General features: G+C 51.0%; 4 protein-coding genes and 1 non-coding gene across 6 annotated transcripts; 1 reads left to right on the top strand and 4 right to left on the bottom strand.

The window, feature by feature from the left end:
* Positions 1–723: 723 nt before the first annotated feature.
* Positions 724–1,687, bottom strand: NCU14134. The gene is made up of 2 exons (XR_897830.1): positions 1,458–1,687; positions 724–1,350 (listed from the first exon to the last, which is right to left on the bottom strand). It is a non-coding gene; the product is annotated as a ncrg62 (non-coding RNA).
* Positions 1,688–2,988: 1,301 nt separating this feature from the next.
* Positions 2,989–3,483, bottom strand: NCU01837 (hypothetical protein; the record flags this gene model as incomplete). The annotated part of the gene is made up of 2 exons (XM_951528.1): positions 2,989–3,262; positions 3,359–3,483. The coding sequence occupies 2 exons, from the start codon at positions 3,481–3,483 to the stop codon at positions 2,989–2,991; spliced, it is 399 nt and encodes a 132-aa protein (XP_956621.1).
* A 4,833-nt stretch (positions 3,484–8,316) lies between these two features.
* On the top strand, positions 8,317–10,557 carry NCU01838. Of its 2 annotated transcripts, XM_011395213.1 has the most exons (3): positions 8,317–8,967; positions 9,046–9,945; positions 10,012–10,557. In XM_011395213.1, the coding sequence occupies exons 1-2, from the start codon at positions 8,711–8,713 to the stop codon at positions 9,860–9,862; spliced, it is 1,074 nt and encodes a 357-aa protein (XP_011393515.1). In that variant the 5' UTR covers positions 8,317–8,710; the 3' UTR covers positions 9,863–9,945; positions 10,012–10,557. The 2 variants fall into 2 exon arrangements, with proteins under 2 accessions (XP_011393515.1, XP_011393516.1); XM_011395214.1 differs by having other exon boundaries at positions 8,517–8,967; positions 9,046–10,058.
* A 486-nt stretch (positions 10,558–11,043) lies between these two features.
* Positions 11,044–14,219, bottom strand: NCU01839 (carboxylesterase; the record flags this gene model as incomplete). Its single annotated transcript, XM_951530.3, has 2 exons — positions 11,044–12,734; positions 12,852–14,219. The coding sequence occupies 2 exons, from the start codon at positions 14,217–14,219 to the stop codon at positions 11,421–11,423; spliced, it is 2,682 nt and encodes an 893-aa protein (XP_956623.3). The 3' UTR covers positions 11,044–11,420.
* An 829-nt stretch (positions 14,220–15,048) lies between these two features.
* On the bottom strand, positions 15,049–18,416 carry NCU01840 (hypothetical protein; the record flags this gene model as incomplete). The annotated part of the gene is made up of 2 exons (XM_951531.2): positions 15,049–17,971; positions 18,059–18,416. 2 exons carry the CDS (start codon positions 18,414–18,416, stop codon positions 15,720–15,722), a joined length of 2,610 nt encoding a protein of 869 aa, XP_956624.2. The 3' UTR covers positions 15,049–15,719.
* Between the last annotated feature and the right edge of the window lie 540 nt (positions 18,417–18,956).

The following is an 18,956-nucleotide window of genomic DNA, read 5'->3' as shown; positions in this document are numbered from 1 at the left end:
CACGAATGAACAAGAATGAAGGACGAGCAAGTGCCTTAGCGATTGACTACCAAGTCGATTGAAAAGACAGTGTTTCTCTCGATCCGAGGCTTCAAAAGTGTATGTTGCAGGGGCACGGTCGCCTAGCTTTCCCCAATCTATCACAGCACCCAGATATCGGGCGGATAGGTAACTTCCTTCGACCAAGATTCTTGCTAGGCTTATTTGCCTGACCTGTAAAACGGACACTCGGCTGCGCTCAAACCTGTTTTGTGAGTTGAGACATGAAATCACAAGGGAATAGTAATCTGAAGATAACGAGAAAAAACAATAGAAAACCAGACTTGAGTGGAAGAGAGGTTACACGCTAGGAACGTTAGGACTCGGGACCGATGGGATCAAGGGTGCCATGTGCTCTCTCAAGATAAAGTCACACAGATACAAGGCTAGAGTTCGTCCTGGGTGCCTTGTCTTTCTTCTCGCTCGTTAGCATAACTGACTGTGTCAACCTGGGTTTTTACAGAGTGCTTATGCTACCGTGTAGCAGCATCAAAGACTGCTCGAAGTTGAAACTGGCCGCCAGATGACCGGTGAGCGAAGCGGCTGACCGTGAGCGGCAAGAGAGATAACAGCGAGAGCAGCGCCGGACCGCCGGTGTCCAACCAATATCACTGATATGGAACCCTCCCGATAGTCGTCGGTCTTGCTTAGCATTACCAGAGGCGTGATCACAAGAAACCAAGCAAAGAACAAAAGGAAGAATACTATAGATCTGCTGGACATATCTTGCTAGGCCTACCGTGTGTGTATCAGGAGATGACTGAAGCAAACAAACCTTCTCGGACATGGTAGGTACTGCCCAAACATGCGGGAACAGTGCCTCCTTCGGTGCTTGCCTCCGAAGACTAGTTGCCCTAAAGGCGTGGAAGCCTTGTGATCCGGCGGCCGACGAACACCCAGTTACCAAGCCACCACCAAAATGGCAAATATACCAGGCCGATTCGCTACCAACTGCTTGTTCAAGCCATCCCGGTCAAGTTTGCCTCTCGCCAGCTCATTTCGGCCGTGGGGACACCGACCGATGTTTGGGGATATCATGTCAATGGACATTGGGACGAGAATTGGTGCCAGTGTCGACTTGACAAGCTTGTTCGGAAGTCAACGCCCTTGATTGGTAACCACTTGGCAACTGGTGGGAGCAAAACGACTGCCTGGAATGTGATGGCTAATGGATGAGCGAGCGGGTAAACCAGCAAGCCGCAACCTTGGGCTTGGGTTTTGCCCTTCCCGCGCGGAGAGGAGAAGCAAACTCGGACGGGGTGGCTGTCGATTTGAACCTAATCTCACCTCTTAGCGTGTGTAAGAGCTAGTCTAGAGGACACATGGTTAGCCAGTGTTGGTCATCATCTACCGCTGGTATCGCGTAGAATGATAAGAGCCTCACGGCCGTGTCCAAGACAGGTCTCGGGACCACTCACCAGTAGGCCCTTTTCCCATGGTCAGTGCCCAAACTGAAGAAGGTCATGATGCCATCTCGCCATGATGGATGCTTGGCGTGCTAGGGAAGTCGGTTCGTCGGCAGCGTTATGTTATGCATCAATTAGGTATCGGAGAACCATCAACGGCCGGAAATTGCGGTTGTCTCTGGTTCTGGATCAAGGCACGAGAAAAAGTAAGGGCGACTCGTGTTGAGAGTCATGATGAGCATGGTTCGCATGGTTTGAGCAAGGAAAAAGAAAGAAAGAAGAATGAGAAGTGACCGAGAGCAAGCCAGTCAGCAACTTGAAGCACAAGGTGGGGTTTCACACGCTGAGCGGGAAGGCCCGTGGCAGCGTGGTTGCCTTTCACGGTGTTTTTTTTTTTTTTTTTTTTTTGGGGGGGGGGGGGGTGGTGGTGGTGGTGCACTCTCCAGTCTCCACCACCCGACTGTTTGTCAGGGCTCCTTCCTTCCCCCAAGCACCCGACCTCACCAACCCGAGACCCACCTCCTCAACGGTCGAGCATATCAAATTATCAACAAGCAAGGGAGAGGGAGGCGTCAGACAAACGAATGGAAGCGAACTGCATGCGAAATCCCATTCTCGTCTCTTCTCAACCTACCTACCCACATCTGCCGAAACATGCAATGTCCACGACAACTGCCGGCTTACCTTGAGAGACAAAAAAGCAAGACCAGTGCTGGACAGAGCAAATCCGCGGCGATATGATGCTCGCTTGACGCTGTGTCACTCCTGCTGAGGCACTTTTACCGAGTACGTAGGAGCAAGGAGAACGAGCTTCAGTCTCCAGTCTAGAAGCATTCCCTCGCAAGCCACGTCTCAGCTATTTTCTGTCGCCTCCCTTCCTCCTCATCAGTTGTAGCCGTTGGAATGTCAATCTCGTACACAGTAGCACTGCCAACTGTGGAAAGTCTTGCAAGGTTCACTCATACCGTAGCGTGTGACGATGATGATGATGGGTCATGAGAAACTTTTTCTTTTGTGCATTAACAGTTCCGGTATAGGGTGGGATGGAGCAATGTGAATGGAGGGCGATCCCGTCGTATTCAACTTCACAACATGCCATGTTTAGTCGGTAGTCCTATCTCTGGTAGGTAGCGGTTATCTCGGAAGCCCAAACCCCCTCTCTATATCGACTCTCCATGCTCACTCTATCTTAGGTCCTATATCAAGCTATCACTCTTCGATAGTTATCATCGAACTCGTCGTCTTCATTGCTGCCATGGATGTCTATCGCCGGCTAGCATGGTCATGTGGACGCCGATGCAGCTAGCGCTAAAAGCACGCGCGTCACGGTTACATCGAAGGGTGGTGGTGATGTTGTCTAGGTGAACACCTGCGCAGCAAATGCCGAATTTCTACCCCTTCTTGGCCGTTGTCTCTCTTCACGAAGCTAACTTCAACAGTGACTAGCTTGTCCCAAGTTCTGCCCGTGAGGCATACCACTACTGTATGCACGGCTTTCCCGAAAGGGTTTGCGATGCTTTACCAGTATTACCAACCCGAGCACCTACCCGTCACTAGAGAAATCCTCCATGTACATACTTGATGGCAGCGTTCTATCAAGCTGCCCTTCCAGCCGTTCGGTGCCCTTTGCTGTCTTGGGCATTTCGAACTGGCTTGGCGTACGGGTCTCGCTGGCTGCGGGTACAGTGGCACACGGGTGTTGACCTCGATCCGGTCGGGCTGGTGCCTCAGAGACACAGAAGAGGAGCTGCAGTTTGCCGCCGACCTTGAGGAGACACAATAATGGGCAGATAATGACGCCCTCGTTGCTTTTTCCCCTACACATTCCTCCTGTGTACTAAAACTCTTGAGCATTTCCACGCGACGCCAAGGCAGACGGCCATCACCTCACGGTTTCATTCTGTGAGACATACAGACAATTATCATGCAGCATAGCCGGGCCCGTGTATGCCGCTCTCTCCCGAGCCTGTCGCTTTGTCCCGTCGTATACGGGACCGCAGTGATCATCAGCACCTCCGTGGACACCCACTGGGCGCATGTGTGAAAGTCACAAATGTGTAGACAGGTACGGAGTTGTGCGTGTGTGCGTGTGCGGAAAGGATTGTCTTTGATGGATGGGGGGATGGCGTGCATGTTCTACGCTACCTTGACTCCTCCTTCCTTCCTCTGTCTCTCACCAGCGGGATCAACATTAGAGCCACCAAAAAGCTGCGATCGTCCGAGGGCGCATATTTGCCGTCTGTCCAGAGCAAGTGTAACTGTTATCGAATATAGCCCCGAAACTGTGCACAAGTGTGTGGTGTGTGATGTAGGTGGGTAACATTCATCGCTCAACTATCGGACGCCGGCTCTGGAGGCTGGTTCACAGATACACACCCTTTCAGGCGGACAATAATATCAGGAAAAGGGACCCAGGCTAGTCCTTGAACGCCCTACTATTGTTGATTGCACCCCTCTTCATTGGCATATTGACTCCAAGTGTGGGGAGGGCTCCAAGTCATCACATCAACCGTTTCAGAAACGAGGTAGTGCTCTCGATTCACCCACTGCGAATTGCCACTGATATTCGGCGTACACGACACTATGCCCTCCAGCAGCCGGAACCTTCTTCCTCCACGATAGTTGTAGGGCCTTGCTTGACCATGCCGTGGAACGATTGCGAGCCAGTCTGAATGTTTGCAATTGCAGGAAAGGCGATCCAGATTACCATTGTGTACCAGGTGATGTTAGGTGCCGGATTTCATTTCTCCTCTTTAACTCATCAGAAGGTCTCCATGGGGACAATCTCTTGTTAGCTGCTACTCTTGCTGCAGTGGAATCTTTGCTATGACTATCGAGTTTATAACCTTGATACCGAATTAAAGGCTAGATTGTGACTTGATTCACAGCGGCGAAAACCAAGTTCATTAGAACCTATCCTATCGTCACACTACAAATGCCATCGTCAATGGCGGATGTACACAGTGATGAGACATCGACTACTACCGGCACACAACGCTCTCAATGCTCTTCTTATTCCTTTCTGATAGGCGTTGGGTGTCATGCGAGTCAGTGGTGTAGCCCCTTTCATGAAACTATGAGATTGCGAGTCCCTCCTTGCAGAACCTGGACCCTTATACTATCCCTAATACCATTGCACCTGCAGTAGCTTGATGCCATTCCCTGCTCTGTGTGCTACCTTTTTCATCTTCTGCGGGGTCTCCGGTTTTCCATCTTGCGCCAGCTGATATCGCAAGGCTCAGCTTACATCAGGGGGTATGCCTGGTCACGACGTCGAAGGGTTGGGAACGTCAGGTGAAAGAGCGTACAGGTAGATGACTGTTCTGCCGGATGATAGATAGTTGCTTTCTCCAGGCTATTGTTCTCTAGAGCCCAAGGCTGGATGAGGCTCCTACTTGGTCGTGTGGTCAGCGAGAATGATGAATCACTCATACCTAGATTAAGCAAGCATTTGAGAAAAGTTGAGGTGCTAAATCTCGTTCAACTGACCAGACATACTCCCCTATTTCTGGACGACATGGGCCAGCAACGGTCCTGATCTACCAACACAACACACCCCATTATTTACGAAATTCGGGGTATATGTGTTATAAGACAACCGCATACTCAAACTCGAATCGAACTCCCTGCTTTCTGAGCCTCTGCTATATCATTTTGCTTACCAGGCCCCAGGCGAGGCTATCAGGCTGTCATAGGCAAGCAAGTATGTATCACTTCAATGAAACGCCATAAATAAGCCACCTTGGTAACACCCTCAATATTAAGAATTGGACGATTGGGGGTTACTAAAACAAGAAGTGCCGAAGGCTCATGATGTAGTGCAAAAACCTTGCGATACGTCGCTCTCGCCGAAATATATTATATCTCACTTTAATTCGAAATCGAGTGGACAATAGGACTTGCTTTTCGGTGGTAAACGAGGACATGGGCAGCTACATACATGACATCGTTATTTTTTTTCGTTCTTACGAACTCGCCTTCGATCAAGGTCAAGTGACCCGCCTACTATGTTCAAGCACACGTTGTGAAAAGGGGAAAGACCGAACTGAGAGTCACGACCTTACCGTTGCGGCTTCCTACATCTCTGCCTTCTTATCCAGCCAGTCCAGCAAGAACAACATACCGGGCAGGGTTCGGATCAGGGGGCGAGCAGATGCGGCTCTTTTCGTTTCGAGTGTCAAGTGCATGTTTGAGTATATTATTCGAGCGGCTATCCGCGTCTCTTGCCGCCAGTCCATTGCCGACGCGCCGCCATACCATATCGCTATGCATGTGGAAGCGAAGTTGCCTCACTCTTGATATCCTCTCGTGTAGGTAGGTGATCATGAGATCATAAAGCTGGGGTCGGTTGTTGCCGTCGGTATCTGAGCTACTTGAATGAGGAGCATGGAGCTATCACTATGTAACTTGAAGGATCATAAACGCAGAATCACGAAACGCCTAGGAATACTGCAAGATGAGCTGTGATGCATTGCACGCGTCAATCTGTACGCTAGAAAACGAGGAGGCTTATTCGCTCTGCGGCTGCATATGCCTAAGGAGGTTGGAAGCTATTACATGGGAAAGAGGGAGTGTACAAAGTAAACTGATGATGACCACGAAAAGCAGAGCGAGGGAGAGAATCAGGAGATCATCACCAAAAGGTTCACATACGATATTGTTTGCTCCATTCATTCCTTTTCCAAAGACCCATTAAGCACAAGAACAACACAAATCTCGACTACTACGGCAAAAAGAAGAAAGGTTACACGGGTAACATAACAATAACCTCGGAACCGAGCAATTGTGTCTGGTCCGGATATTCATACTTTTCCTTTTCAGGTTTTGCCTTCTGCCTCCCTTATTTGTTTGTTCCTCTCAGCTTCAATCCTTCGATGCAATCGGGTTGGTTCACACCGCAGCCACATAGGAAAAAATAGAAAAAATGGAGAGAAAGAAGGCGAAAGAGGGGGGGTTTAGAAATAAGGCAGGAGCGGACTAAGTTTGTTTTGTTACTTTTGTTATGACGCCCGCACAGGGCACTGCAGCAATCTCTGACCGTGAAATTGCAACGCGGGCCGCGAGTAGGGAAAGAGAGGAAAAGGAAAGCGAATAAAAAAACCTCCGGGAATCAAAAGCCTCGGTCCCTTAAGATCTATACGTCACTGCAAAATGTATGTCTACTTCATCAGGTAGACACATTGCAGTGGGCCAGAACTCAAACAACACCATTCCTTGCTGGTTACACGACATCAACCGCCCCGCGTCGTTCTCGTTATCTCTTACTGTGTAGGTACCTACATATGAGTAGGTAGCCATCCTACCAATAGGTCTCCCAGCAACAGCAGCATCAGTAATATCCACTAGCTACATCGTCCTACATGAGCTATCATATCGTCTCGCGTGTTCCGGGGGGGCATTGTAAACGTCATGAGGTTCAATTAACTCTTAGGTCCGAAGTCGGTGGTCGGGGGTTCGGATCCTTTTCTTCGGGGAGGGATTGTTGATCTCTTCGGGATTTGTTTTGCATGGGGTATGTGAAGCAAGTGTGATGAGCTGTGTACAGTCAAAGGCTTGAAGGGAGGCTCTAAATCACTTGGAGCGCGAAAAATCTTCAACTCTCCCGTCATGATTTTCAATCAACAGAAACAACAAACAGTCAACGCGAACACGCACCCCTTCCTCACTCGGCAGTGACAAAATAGACTTGGCAAGTGAGACTCCATCTCGAAGCGCATAATGTGTGTCTCGAGGATACGTAGTAAACTGTTCCAGAGCATGGTGAAAAAAAAAAAAAAAAAAAAAAAAAAAAACCTTTGTAATCCCAGACATAAGTATGCAATTGAGCACTTGGTGAATGATTACAAGAAGACACTATGCAATAGCGATCTTGTATACACGACGACTCTGCTAGCGAGATCTTCCTTGGTTTCAACCACCTTGAGGTATCTTGATAAATCACTGGTTCTGGGGCATTTTTGGAGTAGAGCGAATGTCTACTGCATGGAGCTACCAGAGAGACCAGATACGTACAGCCATCAACCAGGTGGACAGTTCTTCAATGAAACAATTCGCCCCAGTGTCTCGCCGTCTACTACTATCCGCTCTGGTGAGTATCGTAGGTAATGATGAAGGCTTCGGCCTGGTATACTTGCTCAACCGTGGCTAAGTCAACGCAAGAAATCCACCAAGCAGAACTCATGCCTACGCCAAACTAGGTACCTAAACACCTGACAACGAATTACCACACTACCTCCCCATCTACTCTAGAACCTAAAACCACGAAGCTCGATATGTTAGTTAGTTAGACTCGAACCGGTTTCGCATGTTGTCACTCATTTGCGTATTACAAACAGGCAAAATCTATCAAGTAACCAAAGCACAGTAAGTGCCAAGACGAACATGTTCCTGCCAACTTATACAATACTGCGATCATGAACAATTTTTTCCACGGACAGGGTATATAAGCACCTTCACCAATTGAAAACAAGCACATACGACCATAGATGGTAGAAAACTCGGGATCCCGTCCGCTCTCCCATAGATAAGCTACATTGGTAGCTTATCTATCGGAGTAGTTTTTTTAGGGGTTTGGATAACTCGGCCAAAAACACTACCGCCGTTTCCAGAAACATTTTCATTGCCTTCGCACACGCCAAGCCCACAGTTCGTTGGTGATATACGAAAATATAGAAATAAGGTAAGAGTTCAAGGCGTTTTCTGTGCAAGAGCTACTATAGCAAAAAGTCTAAATTTAACGTATTATACCTCGGCGGAAAATTACCTCTACTCTTTGAATATTATATTCTAATCCTAACGGGACATTACGATCATAGATGTGAGCGGACAAGCACTGGTTGGGGCTTGTGTTACTGATAGCGCACTTCATAGTAGTTCCTTGAAGGATCCAGAATAAAGTGATTAATTCGATGATCAAGAAAAGAACCTTGGTGGTAGCCAGGGGGCAGTCGATATCCATATCGACTGCACTGCCAAGGCCGGTCTTCTTGGTTACCTTGACGCCAGCCATTACCACCATCATACAACTATGAACAGAAGGAATCTGGTATCAATTACAATCTATTCTTGGACAAGGCTAAAGCTATTCCAAATCCGGGTGTCACACGGTTGTCCACACGGCATTCCTGACAGGCGATCGAACCAACTATCGGTCCAGTCTACGGCATAACAACCACCAACAACCATCAGAGCAATCATCGCCAACCAAAGAGATCAGGGCGGCCGACCGAAGTGAGTTGCCGAACGAAATCCGGTACCGAATTGATATGCCGGCCAGCTTAAAGGAGGTGGCCCCGAAACAGAAACAGACAGTCAGGATCAATTCCCTGCCCTTTCTTTCCCAACCGCAGGAAACCATGGCAACAACGATCAAAGTCGCAGTCACACAGGCCGAGCCGATCTGGCTGGATCTTCAGGCGTCCATCCAGAAAGCGGTATCGCTCGTCCACGAAGCCGCAAGCAATGGCGCAAAGATCGTTGCATTTTCCGAGACATGGGCCCCGGGCTACCCTGGTTGGTGTTGGTAGGCTCGACGACCCCATTGATTGTTTATCACAAGATGCTGCTCCAGGTAACTAACTTGGTTCTGGAATCTGGATAGGGCCCGACCGGTCGACCCGGCGCTGAACACGAAGTATGCGTACAACTCCCTCACAGCCAACTCGCCCGAGATGGAGCAGCTCCAACAAGCTGCCAAGGAAGATTCAATCGCGGTCGTCATCGGCTTCTCGGAGCGCAGCTCTTCCGGCAGCCTGTACATTGGACAGGCCATCATCTCGCCCCAGGGAGAGGTGGCGTTGCAACGCCGCAAGCTCAAGCCGACGCACATGGAACGCACAATCTTCGGCGACGGGTCCGGCCCGGACCTCAACTGCGTCGCAGAGCTCGACTTCGGGTCGGAGCTGGGGTCCATCAAGGTCGGCACGCTCAACTGCTGGGAACACGCTCAGCCGCTCCTCAAGTTCCACGAGATCCAGCAGGGCGTCGTCATTCATATCGCCATGTGGCCACCCATCGACCCCTACCCGGGCGTCGAATTTCCGGGTCTGTGGAGCATGACGGCCGACGGGTGCCAGAACCTGTCGCAGACGTTCGCCGTCGAGAGCGGCGCGTTCGTGCTGCACTGCACCGCCGTGTGCAACGAGAGCGGCATCGAGGCCATGGACACGCGCAACGGCATGGTGTTCCGCGAGCCCGGCGGCGGCCACAGCTGCGTCATTGGCCCCGACGGGCGACGCCTTACGCAACCCCTGGCCGACAAGCCGAGCGCCGAGGGTATCGTGTATGCCGACCTGGACCTGACCAGGGTGGTGACCAACAAGAGTTTCCAGGATATCGTCGGCCACTACAGCCGCCCCGACCTCCTCTGGCTTTCGTACGATAAGGAGAAGAAGGATGCTGCGGTACATCGGAACTGACACCGTGATCCGAAGGGGATCATGGTTCGTGGGATGATCCGGAAGTCAAGTAGACGGGGATTCGTCTCGTAGCACAACCACAGGTAGTCATATCCAGAGTTGCACACTTGAACCTAGTTTCCACCTGTCCTTCTGACTCTATTCTCTAGGCACCGGCAGTTGTCAATAAACACCCGTGGGCGGCCGCTTGCTGCGCAATTCGTAGTGACCTTGAGAAGCTTTATCCATTCTTCGTGATAACGAATGACTACCCCGACTTGTAATAAGAGCTGCAAATGCCAATGGATGACGACCAAGTGCCTTGATTCGAACAGTTTCCCTTATCTATCCATATAATCTTTTTCATGCTCTCGCTGATCAAACCCGTCGAATACGTCCGAGTCATGAGGCCTGTTCCGTTCCGCTATTCTATTCCGCTCTTATCCGGGCGGGAAATACCCGGACGGGCCGAACCTTAACGCGGCAGGAAGACATGACAATAGCCAAGGGCGTTGCCTCCATCCAGCCACACATGCAGCCATGTACAGGACGGAACTCCGTGATCCCTTCGGCCCACGTTTGACGGGGTTTCTTGGATGTCTGAGGTTGACCGTGAACACTAGCTCAGTACTGGACATTGTTAGAATAAGCCAAAATCAACGCTAATAAATCACTAATAAATATTTGGACGACTGAGGAACATTGGTGGTAACACATACCTTTCCTATAGCTTCTGTAAAAACTATAGTCACTGCGCGGAGTCGTTAACCACACTGTCGTTGCACTAGTGTTTCGCTCGTCCGTAAATCCCAGTACTCGTATATATATCGCATCGTCGACATATGTAATATGCGTCGTGTATTCAGTCTCGAGACTCGTCGTTTGTCGTATTCTTATCCGACATTCATTGTTCGTTAATCCTCCTCATCTTAGCCAGATCTAAGCATAAACACCCACAAAGTCCTCTTCCAAGACTTCGAGCTAGGTTACGCTCCGTCAGTGCACTGCCACAACTCCCAGGTGTTGTATGTTTTTTTCTTTCTTTCTTTTTTTGGCTCGTTCCTTCTCTTATTTGTATTAAAAACCTCGCTTTGGCAGTCATTCCCTTTTTCATTGTTGATTCTGGCTCTTGTTCTGTTTGTTATATTCGTGGTCGCATGCACGTATTACTTGCTAGGGAAGAAATCCGCCATATTGAGATAGCGATATGATGCTGCTGGTTGCTGGAAACGAGGAATGCAGTCACCACTGATACAATCACCGAGATAGAAGCTCACGGTGAGCAGAGCGTGGACGTGTAACAAGTTCCTTCAAACATCGCTATGAACCCTTTCCCACTCTCCTCCTAGTTGAAAACGCCTGTCCACCAATGCCAACTAAACCAAGGATTTGCCTATCCGATATCACAAACTTCTTGTTCTTAACCATTACTCATAACGTAAGTACCTAACATGAGCAAGCCCATCCTGCACTATACACCACACAATGTCATGCCTTGTAATCTCGGTCATAATGATACTTGTAAGCCTAAGATGAAAGACTCGCCTTGAGCACCTAACATATATCGTCAACCCCCCAATCATAGCCTGGCCTTCGTACCTTTACCAGACCTTCCCATCTCTTCACGACGTATACCCAAGCCTTCACTCAACTCTATCCGATCCCACCAGAATCGGCAAGCCTTCAGCAAGATTTCATTGAAAACCTCCTCCTTGGCCGGCGTACCAGGGCTACTACCACCTGCCCGCTCGTTGTTCCCTTCTCCAAAGACAATCATCCTGCCCGTCCCCTCTGGCGGCTTTACATCATCATCACCACTGCTGCTCTGTTCCCACAATGGTGATGATGACCACCTCCTCTCTGTATTCCTGTCGGCAGTCTTGTGCCCAGCGCCGCCGCGGCCTAGTTCTGAATCACCATCCCCAAATGGCGTCCTAAACAACGGCCACACCACCCTCTTCCCACTACCCTTCTTCCCATCCGTCTCAACCTCAATAATCTTCTCCCCACTAATAAACCTTCCCCAAGCAGCATTCATCCCATCTGCCACCTTTCTCAACCCCTTGCTCCGCCGCGGTGGTCCAAATGACCTGAAAAAACCCATATCATGCGCCACCACAGGTGCCTCATCCGCATGATTCGCCACGTCCCAGTTTCCCCTAGCCGCGAACCTATAGACATGAACCGGCAATCCCGCCTGGCTCATAAAGTGCGCTGTCTGCAGCACTGGACAAATGTAGGCGTAGTGGCTGTAAGCGGCGTCGAGACGGGCCCACTGAGCTCCCATGCCGACGGGCACGGAGCGGTACGGGTTGTTGCTGCTGTGAGGGTTTGTCACGGGGTCCGGGTAAAGGTGCTCGAGGGCGGCGAGATCGGCGTCGGTGAGAGTGGGGATGAGGGTTTTGAAGAAGGAGCGGAAGTCATCGTTTGTGTTGGCTTGCCTGGGGATAAACATGGCGCCTTCGTTGGTGTTGAAGCCGGTTAAGACGGGGATGCGGAGGTGCTTGCCTTGGCGCCAGGAGGTGATGGGGAGGTCGGGGATCAGCACGGGGGTGACCTCGCTGTTGTTGTTGCTGATGGCTTGTTGTTGGTCGTGAAGCCCGTCGATGACGGGTTGGAAGGGCCATGTGACGCTGGGTTCGTAGCGGTCCCATACTTTCTTGGAGGCTCTGACTATGGTTTCGAGCGGAAGCTTGCGAAGATGATCAAAGATCTGATCATCCGGCAATCCGTCCACGCCTGCAGCGGCGAGGAATTCTCGAAATTGGACCAGGTGACGAGGGTGGTTTGGGAGGAGGACGGCTCTAGCAGTAGTAGCGCCGGACTCCAGGATGGCTCTGTGAAAGGGTGCCGGACTCTCCTTTCGGGCGTAGTACATGATATGGTGCCCGATCTAAAAAAAAGAAAGAAAGACAAAAGAATGTCGGGTCAGCAAAGTTATACGTGGTGTGTATGAAGACATATTGGAATACGATATCAAAGACATAAAAGGGCCGAAGACAAAACCTACCGAATGCGCACCAGCGCTGAGTCCCATGATCGTGACATTATCCGGATCGCCTCCAAAGGCCTTTACATTTTCCCTCACCCATTCCAACAACATAGTCTGATCCCTTAACCCCAGATTTAGCAACCCTTCCTTGGCCGTCAATGCTGATGGGAGGAACCCTAAGGCACCGACACGATAGTTGAAACTAATGCCTATCATAGGTGCATCGGCCCAGGAAACGAAGCTCGCCATGTTGCGTTCAGAACCCATACCTCCGTTGAAGGCACCTCCATGGATGTAGACAACCACGGGCAGCAACGCTGGGCGCTTGTTACTGTCCCCTGTTTTTAGTCCATCGTCATCAACCAGACCAGCCGGCCTGTAAATATTGGCATTCAAGCAGTTTTCTCCAAATCCGTTGCCTACCGTCCCTCCTATAGGACAATTCTCGCCGAACTTGACAGCCTGGAACGTCCGATCGGAGTCCGGCAGTGCCTTGGGTGGCCGGAAGCGGTTCTCCCCTCCAGTGGTCTGAGCAAAGGGAACGCCGCGAAAGGCCTCAATAGCCTTGGGGAAGCGGTAGTCGACAGACAAGTGGACGCCATTGTACCGGCCTTGGCGCAAGGTGACTGCGGGTGATGTGGCTGTGGCGCCGGGCTGCTTTTCGCTGGTCATGGTCATGGTTGCGGTCATCAAGGTGGTGGATGGGGAATACGACGTGTCCTTGGTGTCTGCAGTCTGAGATATCGGAATTGAGACCGAAGAAGATGCGGACGTAAGACCTAGCTCGAGATCCGGGTCGACATATGAAACTATTGCCTCTGTGCTATCACTGCTGTTTGCCTTGCCGTTGGCATTCGAGTCGCCGTAGTTGCCGTGTTGGGTGGTACTACTCGGGGTGCCCTTTTCCTTGGAGGGAAGGCCTACGTCCGAGGGAGCAAACGAGGGGATAAGGCCGTTGGCGTTATATCGGTACTTGTATAGGCAGACGCACAGGAAGCCAATAACGAAGACCCAGGCTGAACAGAACATGATCTTTTTGGACAAGCTCTTTATTAGCCCGGGCGGTCGTCGTACATACCGGGGCTTCTCATCCTGGAGGAGGGGAAGATGTGGAGGCGGCGGCGGGCTCAGGGACGTTGGAGTCGAGCTCCCACTGCTCTCCTCGGTGTCACCACTAGCTCGGGCTGTGGATGATGCTACGAGCGGGGTGCTATGGGTAGTACCGGGACTGCCCCATCCCGGGATCGACGTTGGCCGTTGGGGTTCCCCATTTTCCACTGAACTGACGCTGACAGCGGCGTCTGAATCCAGGGTCTGGTGATCGACACGGGATATGGTGCCGAGACGGACCCCGTCATGCACAGGCCTTCGCAACGGGCTTGGCATCGCGACTCTTCTCGCGAAACAAAAAGCTTCTCTCGACGTAGATGGTTGTTCTCTTCGCCGGTCCTCGTAGTCCAAAGCGTGCTATACTGCTCGGCTACCTATTTTCCATGTTGCTGATGCTGCTCAGCTGCTCGTTGGTACCTGTTGTTGTGATGGTGGTAGAGGTGGCGCGAAAGTGACCGAGAAGGGGACTCAAAGATCGGGTTTGAACCCCCAATGTCTTGGGCTTCAAGCCTTTGAAGATACTGCGTGGCTGTGTGGGGGATCGTTTGAAGATGTTTTCTAGTCAATGAACTGCAAGATCATATGTTGGAACTGGAATTTGAACAGGTTGTTGATGCGCGTGGGGGCGTCGAACGCCGAATGCACGGTCTGCTTTTAAGGCAAGGTAATGTAGCCGTATACATGACGTGAACACAAATGAAGCCAAGGGAATGCCGCAACTGAGCGATAAGACTCGATCGAAAGAAATAAAGAAAGGGAGAGACGTTGTTGACAGTCGGTGAGGTTGGTGATTCAGTCGCTGCTGCGTCCAGGTCCTTTCCAAACCAAGTCGGTAGGTGCATTCGACTGCGAAACCTCAACCTGCCCTGCAGAGGATAGAGCAGGATAGCGAGTTCTCACCTACTCCTTCCCTTTGCACCATCAGCGCGTATCACAAACTTGACGACCTATGTAACAAGCTCAAGTTTCGAGTCTTGAGTAGGAAGGTATGCGAGACAGATCAAAGCCGAGGCAGTCCACTCATGACACCCGCTTTGTCGTCGTCGTCGTCGTCGTCTTGCTGGCTCTGGATTCACTTCCACACCCTTCTCACATGTCACAAGCGTCCTGTCAAGATCTTTGTTGATTGTTCTGCATCTCCATCTAATCTATCTAACATCCAGCGTCGTCTCCTATCATGACCACGTTGGCTAAGCTCCAATTGATAAACAAAACAAGAACAACCCCGCCAAAACTCACTCGAGAGCTAACCGATAAGTCTGTGTGACAAGCAGTTGTCGCGGCGTACGAGAAGCACCTAACGGCCTTAAAACCGAAAGACCCGTTGCCTCGTCCGATAGCCCAGTTGGCCAATCGGTTGGTGAGTAGTCCATTTAACCGTACTGTAAGTGATCGAGGGTATTTCCGGGGCACCTCAGTGTATAAAGGTCATTAAAAACAACCTGGGGCCCTCAAGAGATGGTGATGTCTGTCACCATGGTGCTCCCAAAGCTTTGACATGAGGAAGCAAGTTAAAAGGATCAGAAAGCCAGCATGATAAGACCGTGAACCGCGAGTAAAAGAAAAAAGTAAAAGATAAAAAAAAAAGTTCACACTGCGATGCAACCACCTCATGAAAATGCTCACACAAACCTCGAACTCCAAGCCGGAAAAAGAGAGAATCATGCAAGACCAAAATGAAAACAAAGCCGAAGCCTGGGCCACAACTCCGCGCCAACTCAAACATTTCGCCCACTTGCGTCGAAACGCCGAATCCATCATGCAAACCCTACCTCTTCAGGATGTGAAGCGAAGCCTCATTGGTTGAGAGCCCCCAACCATGCTGTCCCGTTTCTTCTTTCCACCAAGAATAGCGGCTTTCTGTGCATGCTTCTCTGCCCACTCGCGGCTCTGCATCCTAGACCTATCAGCCGCCTCCTTTCGAGCTCTCTTCGCCGCCTCCTCTCTTTCGTGCCGCTCTCTCTCACGTTCCGCCGTATAGCCGTTGTCGCGTGCGAATACCTCCTTACCCCGCTGCCTCTGTTTCTGCGTCTCCTCCGCACTCACTGTGCTACGCCTGCTAACCGTGCTACTGCCCGTGACGCCACTGCGGTTGCTACCTGCTGACGCCCTCGAAATGCCACGACCGGCATTGGCTGCCGACAGCGAGTCAATCATGCTCAAGCGGCCGCGCGCCGGAAGAGTTGCCGCATTGTACGACTGTCGCTTGCTCGACGCGGCCGATCTGCCCACAGTAGCATTCCGCTTGTTCGCAGAAGAAGCTGTCGGTGACGCAAAAGAAGCCGTAGCGGGTGCCTTTGATAGAGGAGAACGGGGCTCTGCACAACCGCTAGCATGGCTGCCATCAAATGTACGAGCGACACTAGGTCTGCCTTGCCGCGCCCGACTAACAGCCGTCTCGCGAGGATTCGTAGCTTTTGAGACGCTAGCACGGACCGAGCGAGCCTTGGACTCGCGGCCCTTACCGTCCTCTTCCTCAGCTCGCTGTTTGGTCTCCGACTCCTCTCTCCTGCGACGTGAAATTGCCTGACCGGGTAGCTCAGAAGCGCCTCGCAGGGACATTCTGGTGGACCTGACACGAACTTTGGGAGGCGAGGCGGTCCAAGAATCATCCATAGACGGGGCGTTTTCGGAAATATATCCTTGTGAAAGACCAGATGCACGCTCTTCATTGAGGCGGCGGGCCACAGTGGGTGCTTTGTTAGACCTGGCCGGAGGCATGGGTGGCCGAAGACTGGTTGGTCTGGTTGCTGTACCTTTCTTCTCAGCAGCCGCTTTATTATCGGCAAAGCTCATCGAGCTTGACTTCCGCAACGATGAAGAGCGATCGACATCTTTCGGGCGGACCGTGGTAGGTCCAGTTCTCTTGGAGCTTGTCCGCTGAGGTGGAGCGGCCTTGGATGTTCTCTGAACGCTCTGCATCAAGGACATTCTTGCGTTTACAGGAGACAAGATTCGGTCAATTCGTGTCAAGTCATTGATGGCTTCCAATTCATCCTCGAGCTTGTCGAGAGCTTCCACCGAGTCTTCAATCCTGGACGCAGAACTCGAAATGGGTGGAAATAGTCTCATTGGTTCCATGTGTTCGTCTTCCATGGCCTCCGAGAGGCCGTGACGATATCTGTGACGGTGTTCGGTCTCCCACCTCATTCTAGACTCTTGTTGACAATCATCCACGGTTTCCGAGGAATGATGGTGGTATCGGTGACATGAATCAGTCTCCCACATCCGGGACTCGTCTTGGATGTGGCGGTCATTTTCTGCATGTGAATCTGATTCTCGAGCTTCATTTCTCTCTTCTTCATACTGATATTCGCCAATCAGAAGACAATCTGACTCGAAGCTCACCTGAGGCTCATGTCGATGGTCCACGTCAACCTCTCCGTGAACATCGCGCATTTCATCGTCCGTATGGTAAGGGCTGGTCTCTTCAGCCATGCTGGAGACGGAATCCGCGTCCATTTGGACGATAGTAGTTTCAAAATCGCCAGCCCTTTCATCCATCATGCTCTCCGTCTCCTCATCAATTGTCTCGCGGGTGATGTGGGAGCGCCTCATCTGAACATGGGATTCGTCGGGATGCATCGTGATGTTCGTCGGAACAGTATTATTCTCGACAACGTCGCTATGCTCGACGCCGTCGAGCTTTGTAGCTACAACCGTATATATATCAGCACTTTGATTTCCGTTGTCGGTGCCTAACTTGGCATCCGGCATTGACCTTGAGCGCCGTGGGACGAGGTTGCAGCCAAAGTAAAGCAGCTTTTTTGGGTTTTCGGATCCTTGGTAGCCACAGCGCTCAGGGTGTTCATGAGAACAGATTGGGTGAGCACATTCTCCGGATCCCGTATAGCCACAAATCTCTGGGTTATCGTGAGAGCAGACTGGATGACCGCATCCTTCAGGCAGGGTCTTTGCCGGCAATGACAGAACCCACTCGAAGTGACCTGCGTAGTGTTTGGCCAACTGCTCTGCGTTGCTGGTGAGTCTTTGACTTTCCAGGGCAAGGTGATTGATTTCCCCAAATTCTGAGAAGCCCGTCAAGCTCAAGTCAGTTTGTCTTCATTGCACGAAGGTAGCTTGATTCCCAGATACTGATACAGAGAGCCACGTACCTTTTGAGATGAATGTGGAGATGGTTGCACCGGTCTCAGGACTGTTTCCTTCGCCTAGCTTCTTGCGCACTTGACGCGCAGTCTCGTTTCCAAGTTCTGACCCGTCAGCTTGATATCTTGCAGTACCTCTAGCCCTAACATTTGCTTTCTTGGGGCTACCCAAGTAATTGTTTTGGGTAGTGATTGTTCGAGTCTTGTTTGGCTTCCTGCTATGATCGTGGTCGGTGTCTGAATTGGGATCCAAGACATAAAACTGATTGTTGTCGAGTCTGTGAGGGGTGAAGTTGGAGTGTAGTCCATGGTCGTGGATATCAAAGCCGATTCCATGTCGGTGGTGGTAGGTGCTGGCGGTCGCCATGATTGTAATTAATTCTTCGTTCTAATATCGGCTTTTCCCGAAATAGCCAAGATCTGGAGGCCAGACGATTGCGTTACTGACTGGCCTGAACAGGGATTCCAGAGTAATCTCGCTCAAAGGGGAAAAGACAAGATTATCTCTGTGCAGACGCGGGGTGGCTCGTTATCCAGAAAGGTGAGATTGTGATGGGCTAGATCCGGGGAAGGCTGATCGAAAACTTGTTGCTTATTGATTGAACAATTATGCTGGTGTAGCAGTTGGGCACTTGGGTCTTTGGTTGACGACGGAAGTGATTCAACTGAAGTGGTCGAGAAAACTTTGTGTTGGAGTTCTAGAGGCAGTTGGCTTTTGTGCTTCATCCAGAACGTCATGCGTCTTGGTACTGGCGGCGGGCACTCTTCTCTTTTCCTTGAAATGGCAGTCGAGGTCGTGCCCGCAACTCTTTCCCATCTTCACCATAATGCTTGAGGGCCATTCCACTTCGTTTCCGGCGCCCTTGATGGACTCGTAACTGCAAGTGCTCGTGGTCTCATGGTTGTG

This window comes from Neurospora crassa, linkage group II (genome assembly GCF_000182925.2).
Source record: "Neurospora crassa OR74A linkage group II, whole genome shotgun sequence".
Taxonomy (NCBI): Eukaryota; Fungi; Ascomycota; class Sordariomycetes; order Sordariales; family Sordariaceae; genus Neurospora; species Neurospora crassa.
The sequence above is the reverse complement of the archived record's forward strand: the minus strand, read 5'-3'. Positions and strand labels throughout refer to the sequence as shown.

Bases quoted from the DNA above. Each gene is read 5' to 3' on its own strand.
- NCU01838 (XM_011395213.1), top strand. From the start codon at position 8,711: ATGCCGGCCAGCTTAAAGGAGGTGGCCCCGAAACAGAAACAGACAGTC. The intron at 8,968-9,045 runs GTAGGCTCGACG...GAATCTGGATAG, and splicing joins GGCTACCCTGGTTGGTGTTG to GGCCCGACCGGTCGACCCGG.